This window comes from Pyxicephalus adspersus, chromosome 4 (genome assembly GCF_032062135.1).
Source record: "Pyxicephalus adspersus chromosome 4, UCB_Pads_2.0, whole genome shotgun sequence".
NCBI classification, from domain to species: Eukaryota; Metazoa; Chordata; class Amphibia; order Anura; family Pyxicephalidae; genus Pyxicephalus; species Pyxicephalus adspersus.
Window position 1 is genome coordinate 90,102,093 of NC_092861.1, and position 22,343 is coordinate 90,124,435.

Below are 22,343 nucleotides of genomic sequence, written 5' to 3' on the forward strand. Positions count from 1 at the left end.
TGTACTGCTTTTAGACATATAAATCCAGACAAAAATGAACCGCCCAGGAGGTTAAAAGTATAAAAGGCGAGAACAGAGATAAGTTAAGACTTCTAAAATAGGGATCAGAAACTGTTCACTTAACTTGCCATCACCATAGCTCACAGCTAATGGGGACCAGGAGTTTGTTTTTAGGGCTCACATACACATATTTGTGAAAGTAGTATGCGGAAATAGAGGAATACTGTGACACAACTTTACACAACAATGTATGAAAACACCTGGGATTTAGGACAATTCATATAATGGAACTGATTCAATTGAACTTTCCCTCTTCAGTGCTGTGTACCTGATTGTCCTGTGTGCTTATACTATACATATGCTCCTCCTTGTATCAGCAATATGTATTTACCCAGCTAGCTAATCAACACTCTTTGAAGTCTTCCTCCAAGTCCAAGAGTCCACATTATCACATGTCTTAAACACAGCTATAAAATAATGCAAAGTTTTGCTAGTTTATTCATGTTTACTATTTTTTCAGTCAGATGCTTTTTTTCCCCAGCCCCATTTCTAAATGATTTCATTGGTCTTTGTAAGTAAAAGGAAAAAGTTACTCAAGACAAAAGTTAGTGTATTTAAACTAAAAAAAATGTAATATGTTTCAGCTTAGTTTGCATTAGTTTTTAATCTCTTTCCTTTATTGTCATCTGTTATTCCGGCCTATAACACACTTTTTTTTCACTACAGTGACACTTGTTCTCTGTACTGTATATATGGAGAAGCTTTGCTTTCACCCTAGGATAGCTGAGTGAGAAGTGAGTGAGTGAATGCCATCTCCATAACTGAGTTATAACAAATCATTTTCAGAATATTTATTTAAAAGGTTTTAGGAATGACAATACAAGGTAACAAATCATGTGATAAACTGGAAAATTCTGAAACACCATTCAAAAGCATTTAATAAAGGTTCTTTTTCCAGAGAAGATATTTCCCCCTGACAACCTCTTCAAACAAGCCATACTTGTTCAGTCTTTTTGTAATTGTACTGTCATTACCTTTAATATTTTAACATGCTAACTAAGGCCTTTAGAGTGATTTGTAACTTTTTGCAGTTCAGGTTGGACCTCCTTTTGCCTTCAGAAATGCCATAATTTTTCATGGCATAGATTTAACAAAGATTCCACTAGGCTTTTGGTCCATTTTGACATACCATCACGAAGTTGCTGCACATCCATTATGAAAACTATCTGTCCAAATCCACATTCCACCACATCCCAAAGGTGCTGTATTGGATTGAGATCTGGTGGCTGTGGTAATCATTTTAGTGCAGTGAACTCATTGGAATGTTTAATATTATGAGATAGTTTGAATGTGACAACATGTGGTTTTCTTTTGGAAGTAGACATCACAAGATGGGTGGTCATATAAAGATGGACTTAGTTAGCAACAAAACTATGGTAGACAATGGCATTTAATTGTTGCCTATTACTATTTTTGCCTGAACTGTTAATTCAAGGTTGGATGGATCCATTCTTTAATGTTGTTGATGCCAAAATCTAACCCTACCATCTAAATGTTGTAGCAGAAATTGAGACTCATCAGACTAACCAATGTGTTTTCAGACTTTTCTTGTCCAATTTTTGTGAACTGTCAATTTTTAGTCCCAGGTTCCTGTTCTTTGCTGACAGGGGAGGCTCCTGGTGTTGCCTCCTACAGCTGTAGTTCATCTGCTTTAAGGTTTGATTTTTAGTGCATTCAGTGATGCTCTGAGTAAATATTTGGCTGTTGATTTTCTGTCAGCTGTAATCAGTCTGGTCATTCTCCTCTGACATCAAGAAGGTAGAGAACTGTTGCTCTCTGAATATTTTTCTTTTTTTGGACCATCCTTTGTAAACTGTAGAGATGGTGATTTGTCAAAATCTCAGCAGATTACATTACAGAAATATTCCTGTGTCCATTCTCCATCAAAATGCATTTCCCATCCACCATTTTACTGCATAACATAACTGGTTTTACAAATGCCACATACAATATACATGCATACATTCTGGTAAAATATGTTATTAAACAGACAACAAGGTAAGTGTCAGTGATACTTTTAGTTGAAATTGCTGCCCCAGGGTCATTATTGGGCTTGTTCATTACATTACGTTACATTAGAACAACACTGTCTATGGTTTGAGTTTCACGTTGCCCAGACACTGATAATATAATTGTGACGGCATATTGTAAAACTTAAAAAACTGGACAAGCAGCTAGAGTTGGGTAACCTTATGCCCAAGAAGAATAATATAGATCCATGAACTAAAAACATGAGCATATATACATGATATACATGACGAATGAATTAGCACAGTATGCACATCAACTCCACAGCCTCTTATTAGTTATTATGGACTTTGTGGCCCCTTCAAGACAAACATTGCTGAAACACAAAAATGCACCATTATTATGGCTTACTTATAGGAAAGAATGGGGTCCAGTTGCCAGATGGTTCTAGATGTTAGGGCGAAGTCACACTAGTGATCCTGTTGCATCAGGGATTTTCAGCAAGATTTGTGGAGATTTGCCCAGTAGAGAAGTCATACCATTAGAACAGAGAAGTCATTTTTTAGCAATGCCATTGCTGGAGAGTTGATACCACGCAACTGAATTACTAGTTTAATATGGGACCAGCAAGGCAGGTTTACTACTTTCTTCTTCTGAAAATGTAAAAAGTAATGTGAGATTCAGCCCATCTATAATTTGCCTATACCTTCTAAAATGTTGCCATTTAAAATACATGGCAATTTGGTGTTAATTTGTAATCAGTATATTTTGCATCTTTGTCTAACCTGACCTGCTTGCTCATCCACTGCATAATATAGGCTTGCTGTTTTCTGTTTCTCTTATGTTGTCATTTTGCTGAAAGTCAGAACATAAGTATTAATATTTTTATGTGGATGATGAGGAAATATTAGATACAAGCTGTAGAAATATTCAGTTCTTGGTATCATCTATCATTGTGTTAAGAAAGCATAATTACAATAATTACCAGGATTTTTATGTGTAAACCTACATCTGAAATGGCACCTACAAATAAAATAATTTCTACAGCTTATTTTGAAATAATGCTGAAGAAGAGACTGGGTACGCTATAATTAAGGCCTGGGAAATATGGACTGCACTTCTGTTTGTTTTGCAGATGCCAGATTTGTTTTTTGCAACCTTCCAAAGTCTTTCTTGCGGTAGCCAGCCATTTTTAGGTTTTAATATTGTTGTGACCTTTACACCACAGGGGTCAATGTACTAGAGATTGGGGACATTAATTGGGGCTTTGGACATTTTGTTAACCTCCATGTTGTGTTTCAGTGGGTTCTAGTTACTTTTGCACTCTGTTCAATTTGTTTTAATTAGTTATTTTGCACATCTTACTTTTTTTCCTACCCCTTTTATGTACAATTAAATACAATAGTAGACCAATTGCACAGCCACCTTTCAGTATGTAGATGCCATCTTTGTACTTGAAATGTCCAACAATCGGACATACCTGGTCTGGTTTGAATTCTGTTTGCCCTATTGGGTTTACTCAGTTTTAGAACCTTATTTGCTATCTTGTCTCTGATATACCTTGATAAAGAAAAGTAACAACCTACACAGTCAAATTTAGGTAGAGGTTCCTTGACTTATATTGAGTGTGTCGCATGCTACATACAGATAATAGGGCAGCTAACTTGTTCATAGGTGTAGCTAGGGGAATGGCTGAAGTTATTGCTCTGTTGCTGCTAGAGAATGGAATTAACATTTGAATTAAATGTGACTCACTACTACATTAATACATGTGTCTGGTTGTCCATATACTTTAATTAAAGCAGTGTTATCTTACCAGTTGGCAATTAAAGGAAGAAAGCATTTTGTTTCGAGTTCCTAAGGCCACATTCATTGCACAAGTGCCACAGTCTAGAAACTTTGGCTATTTTCTTCATGAGCAGTGCTTTTTTTGTTTTATCCCTGTATAAAACCCTTGGATGTTTAGTGCAGCCATTTGCAATTGTCCTCCTCAAAATTATTAGATACCTGTTGCAGCTCTGCAAAGAATGCCGAAGATAACGCATCCTTTCTAAGGCTGGCAGAAAGTGTTTTCCTTTTTTTAAAAGTCTTTTATGGAAATCTATCTTCAACAGGAAGACATGAATTTTAATAGCTAAGTAATCAGGGAATGCAGCCTACAGGATTTTTTTTTCTTCTAACTCTGCTTTAGGTGCTTCTCTATTAACTCTTCTTTCTGATGTATTCCATTTGAAACAAACATTTTTTTGTTGTTGTTAAAGTGAAGGTTAGCCAATTCTAAACGCAGGATCATTTTAGTACCATAGTTTGGGCTTTAGGTTTTAAATATTTGGCTAGTGGTTTTGTACATGTTTATTTCTTACAACACAAACAAAACAGACCACATGTGGGACTCTCAAGGTAGTAAAAATAACATTAGATGCTTTTTATATGTATACATTTTTATTAAAATCCTAACAATAAAAATCCTGTTTATTCTTGATTTGGCTAAAAACATTTAAAAAATGAATTTCACTATATAAACATTGAAGAATTGATTTTCTTAACCAGTAAGCCGAGGTCTCTAAATAATAGGTTCTCTACGCGTTTTGCAGAAAACAATGTCTGCTTCATCAAGATATCTAGAGAATTTTTCCTCTACCTTCTCCCCCAAAACACACCATAAAAGCTTCAAATTACACCACCACGCACTCATAAGTAAGACCTTGAAATAAAAGGAAGAGCGGTCACAGAGCAGTCTTTCTTGAAAACAGAAGCACATGTTTTTCTTGCCTTCTGGATGTGGTGGCTATCCCAGATTCCTGAGCTGAGCTGTTCAAGTGATTTTTCACATAAAGTGAAATTTACATAATGTTTTCTTGAAGAAGGGTCTCAAATCACCTGATGTTAATTGTTTTTTAATTATCAATTACTGAGTGGTACACTAACATTTGCATACAGACTGACAAACTTTGGCATATTTACCAAAACTCTACTCATTAATAAGTGTCAACTTGACCTTAGGTTGTGGTGCATCAGGCAACTAAAATAAAATGTTTAGCATAAATAGCTTAGAGTGTTCATGCAAAAATAATTTATACAGGAGAGTAATTATAAAAATATAAAATATTAATTTTACAGGGAGTAATATAGGAATATGATATAAGTACATTTTGCACTCATTTTAGTTTTCTTGCTGTACTACATGTTTAACTTTAATATAAACTAAGATTTTTTTTTACCCCAAAATGCTCTTTTAAAATCTTGGTTTTTATTTGTGACCACTGGCAGATTGTGCAGTTGAACAATGCTGGTCATGGCTCCGTATGCCCCACTTCCTGTACTGTTGTTGGTGTATTACCATATAATGGAGAATGTGCTGGGGTAGGCCTTGTAAAGCTGCCTTTTCTCATTCAAGACTTTGGGTCCTTGCTATTCAGCTGCTGCACAAATCTCCCCATGTGGTGGCAAAACCAGCAATGGGGGAGTAAAAGCCCCCTTTATGTTTATACACAGTATGTGCCCAACACTTCTGCACCCAGTTTATAATTGCTACTTTGTTGAGTAATTGTGCAAGTGAACCCTTGTCTGTAGTGATGAATGGCCATGGTGAACCAACATAGTTTAGCTGGGGAAGCATTTGACAGCATTTACACAACCCCCCCCCCCAATTTTTTTTGTCACCAGAATGTTTGTCCCAAGTGGAAAATTTCCCCTCCTCTCTTGCTCTAATGCCGACTCTTTTAACCTTTAACTGGAATTTTTATGTTCATGATGCTGCATAGTTAAAGGACCCATTCTATAGTGATCTTTTAATTTATACTTTATTCATTCTTTAATAAATGTCTCTTTACCTTTCATTTTGCACATTTGTATATAGTCCTCTCCTGTGCTTAAAGTGATGATACTACAGATTTATACCACCTGTGTGAAGGTACTGCAAGCACCATTTATTTAAACAGGCTTATGTTTGCTGTTACTACCTGTATTTTATGAAAGAAAATCATGATTGATACTTGTAATGCAACCTTTGCCTATTTACATTGCCCCATTTTTTTTTGGAGGTACACAGGGGAAAACTTGAGAGCTCTCTAAATTTTTAGAACCATGTATGCTGTTAATGAATGTCACCAGAACGTTTCATTTCATTGTATGTCAGTGATATTTTGTACTCTGTAAATATAGATTATGCATTGTAATCAGACAAAATATATAGCAAGAAAATATATTCCTTAATGTCTTATTAGCTGACTGGCGTAAACAATGTTTGCATATTTCCCCCATAGGTTCATAGTGTGGACTGGAGTCAGACAAGGGGAGAACAGTTACTGGTGTCAGGATCTTGGGATTGTACAGCTAAACTAGTAAGTGTGAGGAAAAAAATAGCATCTAAATTTTTTCTGAACACTACTAAAACACTGATGGTGACTGCCGATTACTCTGTGACACTAATTACATCTCCTGCCTCTATTTACTCAGCTAAGAAGCTGCCTCTACTGTTTCTGTAGGGTAGACCCAGGCAAAAGCATCATTAGGGGCTCCTCTATTAGCAATATCTTAGCTGCACCATTGAATAACAAAGAATTATCCCTGCTTATAGCATTGGCAGATTATAAGGGTTGCAGTAAGTCACAGTTTCATACTTTCTTTGACTTTCTATTAACATTTTTGACTGGTATTGATTTCTGAATCTTGTACATCAGTTGAAAATAACTAGAAGACTTACAAATGTTGTTAAAACTTATAAAAGCTTGTTCTCAGCACAGCACTGAAGGTAAGAAATTACCAGTGTAGCAAACTTGGCCTGAGTGTGGCAATTAAAAGTTTGTTCACACCATTGGTTTCTTTGAAAAGCAAGGGGGAGCAGTCTATAGCTGTGCTTCATGTCATTTTGTAACATGGGGGAACCTCTTGAAATTACTTTAAGGTTGTGTGTGTTCCTGCCAATCACTACATGACTTAAAGACACTGAACTGTTGATATAGTTCAGCATTGAATTTCCCTTAAGCATTCCTGCACACTGTGCAAAGGGAAAGGTTTCGTCTGCAATGTAGTTCTGGGAGGGAAGGTGTCTACATTGTTAGGAAATGACACAGGGCATCCTTTCTTTGAGGCAACTATTATTAAAATAATTTTTAAACCTGATGATGACACCTTTTGAAGAAATAAAAGCCTTTTCTTAGCAAAGGCTAAAAGAACATTGTTAATCCCAGGACCTACTCTAGAGGATGGGGAAAAGGAGGTTGGGTCATACCTAGAGATAAACTTGGTTCTTATGTTCTCTTTCCCTCTAAATGTCAGTGTTACAAAAAACATTGTAGTTAGTATACTGACCTATTGACAACGTCCCTCAAAAAACACTTCTAAATTGTTAAATTGTTGTATGATTTTCTTCCTTGTAGTGGGATCCCTTAGTTGAGAAGTCTCTCTGCACTTTTACAGGCCATGAAAACATTATCTACAGCACTGTATGGTCCCCACACATTCCAGGCTGCTTTGCATCTGCTTCAGGTAACTTCCTAAAACTGCCAGAAACATTTGAATTGAATTGTTTAGCTTCATTTCAATGTGTTTTTTATAATCAAGCTAATAAAGGCAAACATACTTTTCATACTTTTTGTTCTAATACTTTATTATTCTAAAACATTTACCAAACACTTTTGATATTGCATGTGCTATAGAATTTGTCCACTAGATGGCAGTGCTATGTTTTTGATGGAAGAGTAAAACTAATTTTATGTAGTCAGATAGGTAAACAGTATTCTAATCTCATAGAAATAAAAAAACTGTAACTCTATCTCTTACTGAAAGATAGATGTGTGTTGCTGTTATGTCGCTAAAGTTTTGCTGTATATTCTTAGAGAGAGAGAGTGAGAGAGTGAGTGTTCAGACTAGTTTTGAATGGGATTGCACCTTTAAATAAATGCATGGACAATGGGGTGCACTGCAGTAGAAACTAACTGATTTTCAGATCACTAGCTAGTAATTAACTGTGTAATAGAAATATCAAGGAGCCTGTATGAGTTTTTAGAATTGAGAAGTTACAATACTTCATCAAGAATTAGAAATAAAAATATAAGATTAGAAAAAAAAATATTAGTAGAGATAGTAGAAAGCAATCGTTGCATTAAACTGATTCAATGTGAAAATTTTACCGTAATGTAAGAAACAGCTTCTGTATGTCATCAATAAAATATTTTGATATATTTTAACTTGTTGATTTTATAATGTTAAATTATTGCCAGTAAAATCTTTTTCTTTCAAGATACAGTGCATGTTAGGGATGCTGCAGTTAAATAAAATATGTTTGGTTGAAAAATTGACATAATTACTGGTAAAAAGCCAATCTACATTTTAATATTTTTTCCAGTCTTTGTCCTAATTAAAGAGATTTATGGTTTAACTCAACTTTTGCCCTACCTATTAGCTAAATACAAAGTTACAAAAAAAATCTCCCAAATAGGGTTACAAATAACCTTAAAGGTGTTCTAAAATTTCTATGGTTTATCCAAAATAAAAGTTTCAGCCAAAGTTAGGCTCCAAATATATATATATCTTCAGTGCTCAACCCAGAAATTTTTTTAAGCCGGGTGGGTAGAAATTGTAGGTGGGTGGCGGGAGCCCCTGTATTGTGACCAAACTCTTTAGTAACCACCCAAAAACAGCCAGGTGGGTACTGAAAAGTGCCGGGTGGTGCGCCCAGCTAAAAGGGCCTGGGGAGAACCCTGATCTTTATAAGAGAATTGTCACACTTTTTTTACTTCTGGTATGCTTGAATGGCAGATCATTAGGTGTGAATATTGCCATGTAGGTAAGTGAAGATGGCACTATTTTAAACACCTACGTTGACCAACTCACTTTTCACAGAATTTTCTCTCTTTACAGATAAGTAATAGGGCTAAGTAGGTATGAATGGGTCTGGAAGCAACCATAACAGACTTGGCCTGGGGTTGATATGTAATTTTTTTGCATGATATGTACGTAAAAGCAAAAACACTTCCAAAGAACCATTTTATCAAATTAATTGGTTCCACATTAATGTAATGAATCAGAGAATACCTCTTTGCATGGAAGCTGCTGGAGCAGCCCCTAACATGAACTGTGCTTTTATCTAGATGTTTGGCTAATAATAAACAAGACTGGATGATAATGTGGTACTTTAGGCAGCACTGACAAAATATCACATGAACAAACAGAGAGCAGGCGTGCTGCCACCCAGACAAGATCTCTTTGTAGTGCATGGGGACTAATTGGATGTAATCCCTAATTTAAGTTGTCTGTTTCTAGGTTACTGATCTTTATTGCTTTCCAAGGTACAAACCGCTCTGACTCGGCCGCAACATATTGTAATTAATACATAATTGGTACTTTTGTTTTAGATGAACAAAACCCTTCCCTGATTTGTTGCAGAAATATAGTTTGCTTTTTATAAATTGGGCTTTTGTGCACATGTTGTACAGTGCGGTTTTAGAAGTTTTGTTGTATTAACACTAGGATATTTCTGTCTCATCTCTACGCTGAGTAAATTTGCAGCATAAATTGCTGTAAAAAAACAAAACAAAAAAAAGGATACCAAGATACCTATTACGACACAGACCATTCTTTGCAGATATTCATATGGGACCACCATTTCAAATGGAGATTTTTTAAGCACCAATATCTGAATCTGAAGTTTTTTTTATTTTATTTTTTTAGTGTTTTCATTGCTGTTCATATTTGCAATTTGAAATGATTTTCCATTTATAATGGAGACATTGAAATATGGGATTTTCATGTTTCCTGCCACATTGCTTTTACTTGAACTATTATTTTGTAGGTTTTACTATCTAAGATAATCCATACATTGGGCTTTCATAGGAGTTTAGTCTGTGTACTTCAACTCCATGCTTGTTTAAACAATCCTCTGATAAAATAGTTTTGTACATGTAATTTCAGAGTCCTACCTGTTGTTCTTTTTGTTAAAACTGATGCATGGATTCCACTCATATTTTACTTACCAAATGCTGTACTTTCCATAAGTACATAATCTGTCAAGTTTTTTTTTTTTTTTTTAACATAGAACACCCAACCAATAAGATAAGCAGAAAAGGACATTTCTGATAACAGTTTACATACAAACCGTGCACAGAATATCACTATTGTTAGTTATTGCCACAAGATCATAGCTGGCCTCATATTGATCTTTAAATGTTGTTTATTATTTATTGTGTTAAATTGCCTAAATTGTAAGCTCGGGACAGGGTCTTCTCCTTCCCCTGTGTCAGTGTCTGTATCTGTTTGTCATTTGCAACCCCTATTTAATGAACAGCGCTGCAAAATATGTTGGCGCTTAAAATGGTCTTTTTATAAAAAAAAACAAAAACTTAGATATTTCTTACCTACCTATTCCACCAGAGCAAGACAGATATAATTTGAGGACCTATTTGGGTGAAAATACTTAACACTGTTAAATCATTTTTGCCAGTCATTGATTTTGTCCCCTGGCAAAAGTGCCAGTGCCAGAGGTTAAAATGGGTGCACTCCACAGCCAGGCTATACAGACACATTTGTGCACATACATGGCCAATCCAAACATGAATGTTTATACAACTGGTCATTCTTGGACATATAATGATGTTCTATTCTCTTTGACAAGAATAAAATAATGTAATGTCTCCAGTGTGTTTTGTTTTGGTATAAGGCCCACTTAATTCTGTTGCTTTCAACTTGACATTAGGGAAAATGCTTAACTAAGATTTCCTAGTGTGCAGGTCAGGTGATTTATGATTAAGGTGTTCACTTTCTTCTTTGCAACTTTAAAAGGTATGTTTTGAGGAATAAAATGTGCGTTTTGTGGATTTAAGAATCTGGGTGACAAAAATGAGGTTGAACAAATTCATCTAGAATCAGCTCACCTTTTTGCAGTGCCACCAAGTACATATCAACTCTCTTCTTGGCCACACCTGCAATAACATAGAGAAGAAATGTGGGGGTTGAGTTTGTGAACTCTATCCATTAAATTATACGTAGGTCAGATTACCATTGTTCTAGATTATTGTTTACTATAAGGGTCAAAAGTGAGTGGTAAATAGAGATATTCTGTCCTTACAACTCTCCTGCAAGTACTATGATAGAGAGTTTTTATACAAAACAGGTAAAATAAAAACAGGATTTTAAAGACTAAAATTTGCTATAAATGATTTAAAATAGTTCTTTCACTCATAATAATCTAAAACATCACAAAGATCAATACATACATCAATCCAAAGCCACTTCCCACATTAGGCCCTATATAATAAAGCTCTCCAAGGCTGTAGAGAATACACTTTCATCAGTGAAGCTGGGTGATCCAGAAATCCTGGAATGGATCTGGTCCAGGATTGAAAACATTTGCTAACAAATAGCAAATTACTTTTAGGAAATTCATTACAGGTTTCCTTAGAGAGCTTTATTAAATCAGACCCATTGTTTCTGCTATTTAAAAGTTCAGTGCATCAACCATGTCTATAAAGTATTTTGGATTCCTCTGTTGTACAGTAACAATCACTGCAACACATTTTGTAATGTACTTTCAAAGGACGTGTCATTAATTAGGTTTATAGGTTATCTTTTGGTCAGTTCTCAGCATGTCAGGTAAGTACCGTAAGTAAGTGTCAGCCAGGACAAGTCATGTTTTCAGGAGCTGGTCCTACCAGTAAAAGTTTCAATGTAATCATTCCAATCTGATACATGCACCACTGTCAGGTTGATATATATATATATATATATATATATATATATATATATATATATATATATATATATATATATAATCTATATTTGTCATCGGACCAACCTGTTGCTATCAGGTCTGCATTTTTTTTTCTCTCTTTAAATTTTTAATCTAGCAAGACATTTTGCATCCTGACCACTTTTCACCTCTGCAATAAAAGCAATAAAGCTCAGTTAAGGCTGTGTTTACATGTGAATAAACAGCAGTTTACAAACCAGATCCTCTCTGGAATCAGTCAAGCTCCATTTGGTATATTCACATCAGTGAAATGCAAAAAAAGCCTAATTGGTTTACCATGCTGCCCCATCATCTACCAGTCAGAATGTGCAGTTTTACAAATGAATTTGCTTACCCTGTTGTAACTTTTGACATTTTATCAAAAAGAGTCTGTCCCACGTTATATCCTATAAGCTTGGTAGCTCAGGGTAGAACAGGGTTGCTTGGTAGTGGAATATAGAGAAATGCCATCACACCAGCAGATAAAATGCAAGTAAAAATACATTTACTTGAATGTCATAACACTGACTTTTCAGGTATGTGCATAGCCCCTTTATCAAACATGAATAAAATATGTTCCTTTAAAAGTAATGTAGTAAATGTAAATAGTGCCTATAATATGTATTGTAGGTATAGAACATTTTAAATGGATTCAGCATGAACAAAGAGGGTGCATTAGGTTTCTATTTAAAATATAGAATTTATGTATGCATTCATTTGTTTGCAAACAACATTTTGGCTCTCTAAAATGGCAGCAATTAAAAAGTATAAACTGCTAATTGTGTCATTCTTTTATTGAGACCATTCATGGACTGATGTCACAGGTAATTTCAGAGCTGATAAGATAAGCCAGGAGCCAGGGAGGATGTGCTTCAGCAGTTGAGAACCTGATCAATGTCTAGCCAAGGAAGAAACTCAGGTCATTGTGAAAATGTGATTAAAGAAATGACATAAATAACAGGGACCCAATGCTTAAAAAGGATTCTGTGAGTCAGTGTGTAGTTGTATACCAATTCTCCTTTTACTACCTGGAAAATGGACTGATTTATAATCTCCGTGGAAAAGCAAAGAAAAAACATTTAATTCTGTAACAGACCAGGTATGATTTCTGGGTTCATCTCCAGAACAGTAAAAACAGTTTAAATTATGTTAAAGCAGGCCTGGCTTGCAAATGGAAAATCTGCTATTTTACCAATCTCTGCTTACACATAAATGGCTGTAAAAATATATGTAAATATATGTAAATGTAAAAAAAAAAACAAAAAAAACAAAAAGATTTCAGAGAAAAAAAGGGCTAATAACTCCTTTCTTCTGACACTGAGGTTCAGGTGTTCTCACCACCTCCTTCTGGGAATTTGAAATCCCACATCAATGCCACTGTGAACTATGAACTCAATTCTTACAATAGGCTGAAGTAGGGTAAACTCCCACTAGATTTTTAATGCCTAGCTAAGTCAAAGTTTGAAATTGCTGGATGGTTCAGCAACCTGGAATTAATTTCCTAAACGTCATTTGCTGTTTGTTAGCAAATGTTTTCAATTCCAGGTTTGCTAGTTCATGCAGGTGCACTGATGAAAAATTTTTTTTTTTCAGTCTTGAAGAGTTTTAATATTTCAGGCCCTTTGTGTGAGCCTGCTGCTGGGTGTGAACAGTAAAAAAAATAATTTTTCATGGAATAGATTTAGAAGGTGATTAGGTGACAGTTGCTGTGCATTTGTTTGCTGCATGTCCATGATGTGAATCTCACATTTCAAAACGTCCCGAAGGACCTCAATGGGATTGAGATTTGCTAACTACAGGGGCCATTTCAGTACAGTGAACTGAATATCATTAAACTACATTTTGTTGTTGAATGTGGAACCATTTTGCTCCTGAATTTAGAGTGTCCAGCATTTCTTTAGCCAAACTTTAGGTGTAATTGTATTTAAGAATCCTCTAATTCCATCCACCAAAGCCTGTAACACCTGCAGGTTGAGAGATCTTTTGGTGTACTGCATATTTGTGGCTGATTTACAACTGTCTCTGACTTTTTTGTCTCTTAGTAATTGATTTATCTGTGCTTTGGAGAATATGACTCTGTTTTTTTTCATGTATCTAACCTCTAATATGCTTTTAAATCAATTTTCAAAGAGTTGCTATTTTTTTTTGTCTTTATGACGTATGTCCCAATATTGACTTGTCAAAAGTCAAACGTTTGAAAGATTTTAAATGTATTTGCGTTGTGTGTGTATCTTCAAAGCCTAAAAAGTCTATTGTTCCTTTTTGCAGTTTCTTGGAACACTACAGAAATTCTCCTTGCCTTACTATTAAAAACATTGCCTCTTTGATTGATAATTCAGAGATTTCAAACAATAGGCCTGAGGGGAATTCAGTTTAAGCTCTGCATTAGCAAATGGTGTGTGATCTTCAGTGTGCCTAGTAATTAGCTTTGGGCAAAATTTTGGTTGATTTAGAATTCTGAGCTTTAGATGGTGTGTAGAAAGTGAAAATCGAAGGCAGTGAACTGAAAGTTTGCAATCTGGATAGTTATGTCACTTGTGTTACTCACCAAAGAAACATAAGCAGAACTATGTCAAGCTTTACAAAAAACTCAATATTTTAATTTCAGCATGGTAGAGTTAAACAATGCTGGTTTTTGAAGTTCAACAGCGTAATAGAAGAAAAAATATTGTGATTGCCTTTAGGACTATGCTAATAATTTAACTAAATTGGAACATTTCAGGGACATTTAGAGATTATTGTACATCATTTTAACAACCTGTTCCACTCTTTCCCTTTCTTGCAATGTATTTTCCCTATCTGTGGTGAATGCACAGTTCAGTGCACATCCTTTGTTATCTCCCATCTCTTTTAAGATTTCGGACATGCAGTCATGTGATAGTTACATCTAAAACTGCCACCCATGAGTGACATGGGACCCTGAAGACTGTTGGAGATGAGGAATGTGTTTGATCTGTTATGGGAGGAGGGACAAGCGGGTACAATAATGTTTAAAAATGATTCTTTGGTATACATTTACATATACTTGTTCTGAGTGACAGTATTGATGGGACGAACAAACTATTATGTTTTTGGGGAGAGCAGGAGGAAAAATAAGCCTTGGTCCCCTGTAGCTTTGATATATAAAGGTAAGTACAATAGCATTTCCTAGTAATCCACAGTGGCAGATCCCTAAAAACCTCTTCAACCACATTGGGGGAGACCTTTTTATTTTACAATTTGCTGAGGACTCCTTTTAGGCAGCAAAAATCTAAATTGTATTTGGTTCACAAATGTCTTTGGTGGCTATTATGGTCCCTGTGTTACACTGCTTTTGCAGTTAAGCAAGAAGGATGCACAGTTATAAACATTTTCACAGGAGATTTATATTGTTTTCACATGAGAGAGTATATAAAGGATTGTGTGTCAAATTACTGACTTTAGTTGTGTAACAATAAAACTAATGCTTGTAGTAAACTATAGTTTCTCATTTTTACCTGATTTTACCTTTTTCATTTTTTACTTTAGAAATGAAAGTAAATCACAAGAAGGTGTCTGATTTGTGGATTTTTAAAAGTGTAATAAACTGCTTTCCATGGTCTGACACATGGACAAAACAATGGCATTTTACTTGTCTGATAATTAAATATGCAGTTCACTGGATAAAATTAGTTTCAAATCTTGGGGTTTAATTCCAAAGATATTTAAACAGGTAGAACCCATGGATTATGTAGCAGGACAGCTTTAATTGCTAGTTCCCAGTTTTAAGAATAGGAATACTATTACTAATCCAGTGTCACACAGTGGGTTTTCGTGCGTGAAATAGTGAATAATTAAAGCTTGTTTAGAACTTTTATGTAAGTCACGAGTTTGCCTCAGCACTGTGTTTTGGATTTAGAGAAACCGGAGATCCCAAAATGATACAAGAAGGCAAATATTTAGGCGCTCTTCTGCATTACAGCAAATTAAACTGCTACTTCTTGGGGGCACTCTAGTTTTCTCCTACGTCACAAAAACATGCAGTTAGGTTATTGGCTTCCCCACAAAATTGGCCTTAGACAGTGTTCAATTCCGTTTGAGGGACAGCTAGTGACATGACTATAGACTTTGTACATTGCTGCATAATATGTCAGCACTATATTAAGATAAATTTAGTAGATAACAATAAATATCTCTAGCCATTAGCAAAATATTCTTGTAATAAAACCACAAATAAATGTAATTCTTAAGCCAACTGAAAATAAAGCAGTAATATTAAACCTTAACTTTTTCATCATCTCAAGGAGGCCAAGTTTTATCTGGGGTGAGCAAAAAAGTGTCTTTGATATATGGAAAGCCTGGCATAAGTTTCTTTTTGTAATGCAGGCAAACCAGTGAGACTGTGATGAAAGATGAAATGACAGTAGTAACAAAATGCTTTTATTTCTCACTTTCTCAGAGCAGGATATGACATAACCATGCACTTTAACTGCTTCCAGCACTACTGTCCTATGAAATAGGGAGAATTGTGTTTTTTACACAGATGGCAATATTTTAGGACAAATGAGTGTAGGTTAACTATGAACAAATGAGGAGTTTAGGGAGGGAGGCTTTTATAGTATTCTATGCCAGACTGTACTTCTGTTTTACCTGGCCTATTCTTTAACATCTAAAATCTTGTGCCACTTTGGGCAAAACAAAGAAAGTCTGAGGATGGTGGCAAGGAAAAAAAATTGCATTTTGCATTTGGGTGAGCTGTTTTTATTAGCTGATCAGCATAAATAAATGTTGAAAATACAGCACCTGCTAAAAACCTTTCAGAACTAAAACTGAAAATACAGAGGGCCACCTGTGGCTCATAAGCTTTTGGGTCAAAATAAATGAAACTTATCATAACTGTCTGCATATGTTACATCTGCTCATGTAGACATTATTATAAAACAGATTTCTAAGATTTAAGCCCCAGAAAGCTGAATATTGATGTGATAATGACTGCCATGCAATATGTCTGCACATCTGTAATATGCTTTTCCTTAGTAACTTGCCTGGTTCTATGCAGGAAGGACACCTGGTCTATTTTCACAGCTGTAATACAAATGCTGTCCTGCGTTTGTTTCCTTTATCCCTGACTGTTTAAATGGCTGAAATACAGTATGAATAGTGTTCTGTGTGCAAATAAGTTTATCTCTTGTGTGTTGACAACCTTTAGTTTGTGTTTTCTTTGAGTGTTGCATGCAATGGCTTTTCAGTAACTGCAGGTATTTAATGAATGCTGAATGTGACAAATCACATAGTATAAAGACTGCTGCTCACCTTCTAAAACAAGGCTCACGTTCCTTTCCCTGATTGTCAGATTGTCGCTCTTTTCTGTGAGTCTTTTTTTTTTTTTCCTTTTCAACCCACTCTGTATGGAGCACTTTGAGCAATTCAAAATCATTTTGTTCAGGATCGCGCTTGAACAGCTGCAATGAAAGTAGGCAAAAATAACGGCGAAAACAAGTTATGATTAGTAAGACATTATTTTCACTGTGGAAATAATAGAACAATCAAGTTTAAGGACGGATAAATATGCATGAGTATGGTTGTTGACACTATACAGTATTTGCAGTCATTTACAAGAGTTTACTATTATTGTTTCATCTGCTCATTACAGGACATTCAGATATTTCCTATGTGTTTTTTTGGCAGATATGATAATTAGAGCTTTTCTCAGCCACCTATGACATTGTTGTAGCTCAAGTCAAAAATATATCAGCTGGTGACATAATGTCATTTAAAGTGAAACTCTGCTAAAAATATTGTGGTGTATATAAACCTAAATTGTATTTTTAGTATGTTTGGCATCATGACTCGCTGTACACAGTTTTTTAAACAAAACATTTTTCTGAATCTTTAAATTCGTTACACCTAGCCTATGGCTATTGTCAGCTCCACCTTCAGTCTTGAAAAGCTTAGCAGGTTCCTTTCCTGTAATACAATTGTGTGGAATGATTTCACTGCACACTGTAAGCTTAGAAACATTAGAAGCTGCAACAAGTCAGACAAAACCTGTCCCTATTCATGATAGGTCCTTTCCTTCCCTGAATGCCCCTGGCCTGCCTCTTTCATTCATTGAATTTCATTTTTTTAGACATGGTGGCTCTTGTTATCTAGGTTGGTATGTATAAAGATGAAGTCTTTGACCACTCCACCAGGCTGGCATCCACCCATTAAGGAACTGTTTTATCCTATCCTGCGTGTAGATTTTACATGCATTTACCTATGCGCAAAATACACAGATGAACAGAGTAAATGGACACAGCCCTATTGTTTTAAAAACGTTTTTTCTGTGTGTAATTTACATTTGTATTTTTACAGCAAGCTGCCATAATGACCAATGCAATGTTCAATGGTGCTGTACAATAGTGGCGCTTTACTGCTCTTTTAGTCTTGGTCTGGTCCAACCTGACTGGAAACAGTAGTCTAAAGTATAAAGTTTATAAAGTAAAGGAAGTAAAAAATGAACGTCTTATTAAAATTTGATATAAGGTAAATGTAAAATAAAGAAAAAAAAAACATGAAACTACAGAAAATACACTTAATTTTACTACTACTGTTTCAAAAAAAGACAATTGCTTATTGATTTATCATAATCTTGCTCTTCCGGTGCACAAGAAAAATGTATTTATACACAGTCACATGGTCCTTGGCTAATTATAAATTTATTTAAATCTAATCTGAGGTGTAAAACAACACATTCTAACCTGTCAGCATTTATTTAACAGAAAAGAAGCCAAAATGTGTGAAAAACTTAGTACACCCCATGATTCAATACTTTGTAGTACCACCTTTAGCAATAATAGTTTGAGGTAATCGTTTTCTCTATGACTTTATCAGTCTCTCACTGAGGAGTAATTATGGTCCACTCTTCTTTACAACATTGCTTTAGTTCATTGGGGTGTATGGGCTTAAATTTATGCACAGCTCCCCTAAGGTCCCAACATATTATTTTGTTGAGGGTCTGAACTTTGTATGGGCTATTGCAACAGCTGGATTCTTTTCTTTTTCATCCCTTTTGTTGTAGATTTGCTGGTGTGCTTGGGATCATTCCCCTGTTGCATGACCTCATTTTGGCTAAGCTTTAGCAGTCACCCACATGGCTTTACATTCAACTATAGAATACTTTGATATACATAAAAGTTTATGGCTGACCCACTGGGCCTGATTTACTAAAGCTCTTCAAGGCTGGAGAAGATACACTTTCATCAGTGAAACTGGGTGATCCAGCAAACCTGCAACGGATCTGGTCCAGAATTGAAAACAATTGCTAACACATAGCAAATGATTTCACAAATCCATTCTAGTTTGCTTGATCACCCTGCTTCACCAATGAAAGTCTATCTTCCCCAGCATTGGAGAACTTTTATGAATCGTGTCCAATGACCAAAAAGTGTCCAGGTCCTGTGACTGCAAAACGAGCCCAAATGATTACTTCTCCACCATCATACTTGAGAGTTATTATGAGCCGTTTGTGCTAATATGGTCTGTTTAGTGCATATAGTGCTGTTCCATATGCCCAAACATCTTCACTTTGTTCTAGTTTGTCCATGGCACATTGTTCCAAAAGCATTGTAGTTTGTTCATATGTAACTTTGCAAACCTAAACTATGCTTCAATATTCTACTTAGAAAATAGAGGCTTTCTCTTGGCAGCCCATTTATTCAAGCCATGTTTGATTTTTTTTTTTCTTTTTGTGCCATCATGAACTTTAACAATAAACATGCTGACGTCTCTCTTCCATGGTATTGTGTAAACACACCCAAATGCTCCACAGAACAGCAAACTGCCAAAACTTTTGCTTTTATAGAGGTAGTGACACTTACTGATGATCACTGATTTGATTAGCAGCACTAGTCTGCTACTTACCTTCCTAATTTATATGGAAGTGGAAAAGATGTATCATTTTTTGCACACTGATTCTGGATTAGTCCCTAACAAATAAATAATGACACAGTATATTATGACCTATGTTGTTGTTCATTCAAGGTTTCATTAAGACCAGCTAAGAACCACGTTTTTTTTTTTTTTTATATTTTGCTTTGATACACAAAACCTTAGAACTAAAAGAGGGTGTTATATATATGACTTACAATAATATATATATATATATATATACGATAGCTGTTTAGTAAATTTAATTTGTGATATATGTGTATTGGGATTAAAAAGTAATATGTAAATAAGTAAACTAAGAGATAGATGGTCTTCCACATAACAAATTCCTTAAGTGTGATGAAAACTTGATTTTTTTTTTTTATCTTGGTAACATTAGATACTGCAGTGTTCATCAATCCTTTTTGTCTCTAATCTCTTTGAAAATGTGACTTCATTACCTCTAGGCAGTGTCCTGACTGTGACTGAGTTAACCATTTCTATTTTGCTGCAGTACAGTTATTTAATCTTAGGGTAGCCTTAGACTGCAGATGTCTCATCAAGAATAACAAATGGAAATAACTTTTTTACACTGCTTAGACAATCTTCTTTACAGTTTTTTTAGTAGTACAATCCAGCAGTGTAGTGGAAAAATTGTTCTCTTTTATCTATAGACACTAGGTGGTCACAGAGATTTACCATCATAATACTTGAACTGATTGCTATGTGTCCTTTGCAGGACCTGATTTCTTATTTCTTTTGAACTTTGTGTGGCCAACCTCATGTACAGCAGGGGAAATAAGTATTGAACACGTCAAAATTTTTCTCAGTAAATATATTTCTCTGGGGACTAATGACATGAAATTTATACCAGATGTCGGTAACAACCCAAGTAATCAACACATACTAGTAAATCAAAACAAAAACGTCCAAAAATTAATTTGTGTAAAAAAGTAGAATGGCACAGGGAACAAGTATTGAGCACATGAAGAAAAGGTTTCCAGGACGACGCGGTACGCGATCCAGGAAACCTGCAGAGGGATCGGCGGAACTGCGAAAGTAAGGTGAGGTTTTAAACTTTATTTTTAGTTTACTTTACACTTTAGTTCGTGTAGAGGTTTGTTTTGATTTTGTTGTATGTGTGGATTACTTTTGCTTCAAATTAATCTACTTCTTTAAAGCTTTTAAGAGTTGTTTTCAGAAAAAAATGTTTTGCAGATGGATAAATCTGCCAGGGTTAAATAATTTGCTTGGCAAAACCCTCGCCTATAATTTACCTTATTTAAATTTAGTTGAATACATTTTGTGGAACACATGTTAAAAAATCCTTAGGAATTTTATACATTTATTTATAAGTAGTTCATAGGATGTGATCTGCTTTTAAGTAAGTCATAATAAAGTCTTAATCAACATCTTATATTTAGTGTTTACTTAACAAATTGTTTTTAACAATTCTAAACCCTGTTTTAAGCCCGTCAGCCTAAAATAACTTTCTTTATAATTGAGAAAACATGTTATTATTGTCTTTTGAAAACGAATGGGTTCTAAAGTTGCTAAGCCTAAAGAAACAGATTTATACATTCCCTCAAAAATTCTCTGGTGGGAATCAATTACTCTCACTAAAGCAATTACTAAACTAAAACTGGGCCTAGAAGCATAGCACAAAGGAATGTTTGATGGAATGTCAGATTCCCTGTTTTATAAAATGTAAGTGAGAAAGGGAAAAGCCAGGGTTTTTGCTTCGTGCGGCGATATATTGAAAACAATATTCAAGTTCATTACATACAAACAATAAAATTACTTTACAAGCAAACCCACTGTGTCCTCTGAGACAGGGGTTTCTTTGCTTATTAGCTAGACAATATTTTCTAAATAATTCAAAGCATTACAACAAAATGCGTCCCGATGTGTTTCGCCTGACAAGGCTTCCTTGGGACTTGTAATATGCATACTGTATGTAGGGAACATATGAATGAATATGACTTTCATTTTCACATTCTCTGTTTTATAAATAGAACCCTTAAAGTCAATTGTCCTACCTGCCAATCAAGATGGACGCAAGGAAAGCTGCAATCAGAGAGTTAAGGTTACTTTATCAAGGACCTGCCTCGTTGCAGTTTTTTTGTTAGTATTTAGTCCTGATTGAAGTTTAGACTGTAAGTTTTCTAAGCAGTACCTCTGCAGTTTATCACGGTCAACCAGTCCTTAACCACCCCAAAGCCCTGGTTATTATTGGAATAGATAGAAGTGGTTCAAATACCTTTTTCTTCTACTACTATATATAGTGTCCAAAAAATCTGGTATAAGTAGACCTATATTTGTAGCGAATTACAATTTGCACTTCCTTTTATCCTCTTCACAATCTGCCAGAAAACCACACTGCTCTACAACCACACCTGAGCGTGCACAAAATAATGCCTATGAACATGCCTTCTGGGCAACAAGCAGTTGAAAGTAGGCATCTGGGAGTGGTTAACTTGTGGTTCCCAAATTCCCGTCTGAACATAGCCCAAGGCTTAGCCAGGTAAGAAGTTGTGTGTAAAAGTTATACCATTTTTTTAATTAATACATCTTTCAGGTGTTTTTATTTTAACCAACTTAAACCTTAGTTAATGATTAAACAGAATTCCAGCATTACAAGAATGAAATGGTATTTATTTTCTTAACTGCCAAATAATCATGCTTGCTTATATCCTATTGTTAAATATGTCTATTTCAG

At 35.1% G+C, this 22,343-nt stretch overlaps 1 protein-coding gene across 1 annotated transcript in view; it reads left to right on the forward strand.

Annotated features, from left to right (window-relative positions):
- PEX7 (peroxisomal biogenesis factor 7) overlaps positions 1-22,343 on the forward strand; it is a gene marked incomplete in the record, with an annotated part of 101,344 nt that overhangs the window by 4,526 nt on the left and 74,475 nt on the right. The window contains 2 exon segments of the mRNA XM_072408948.1: positions 6,294-6,371; positions 7,410-7,518. Coding sequence (XP_072265049.1) covers positions 6,294-6,371; positions 7,410-7,518 — 187 coding nt within the window.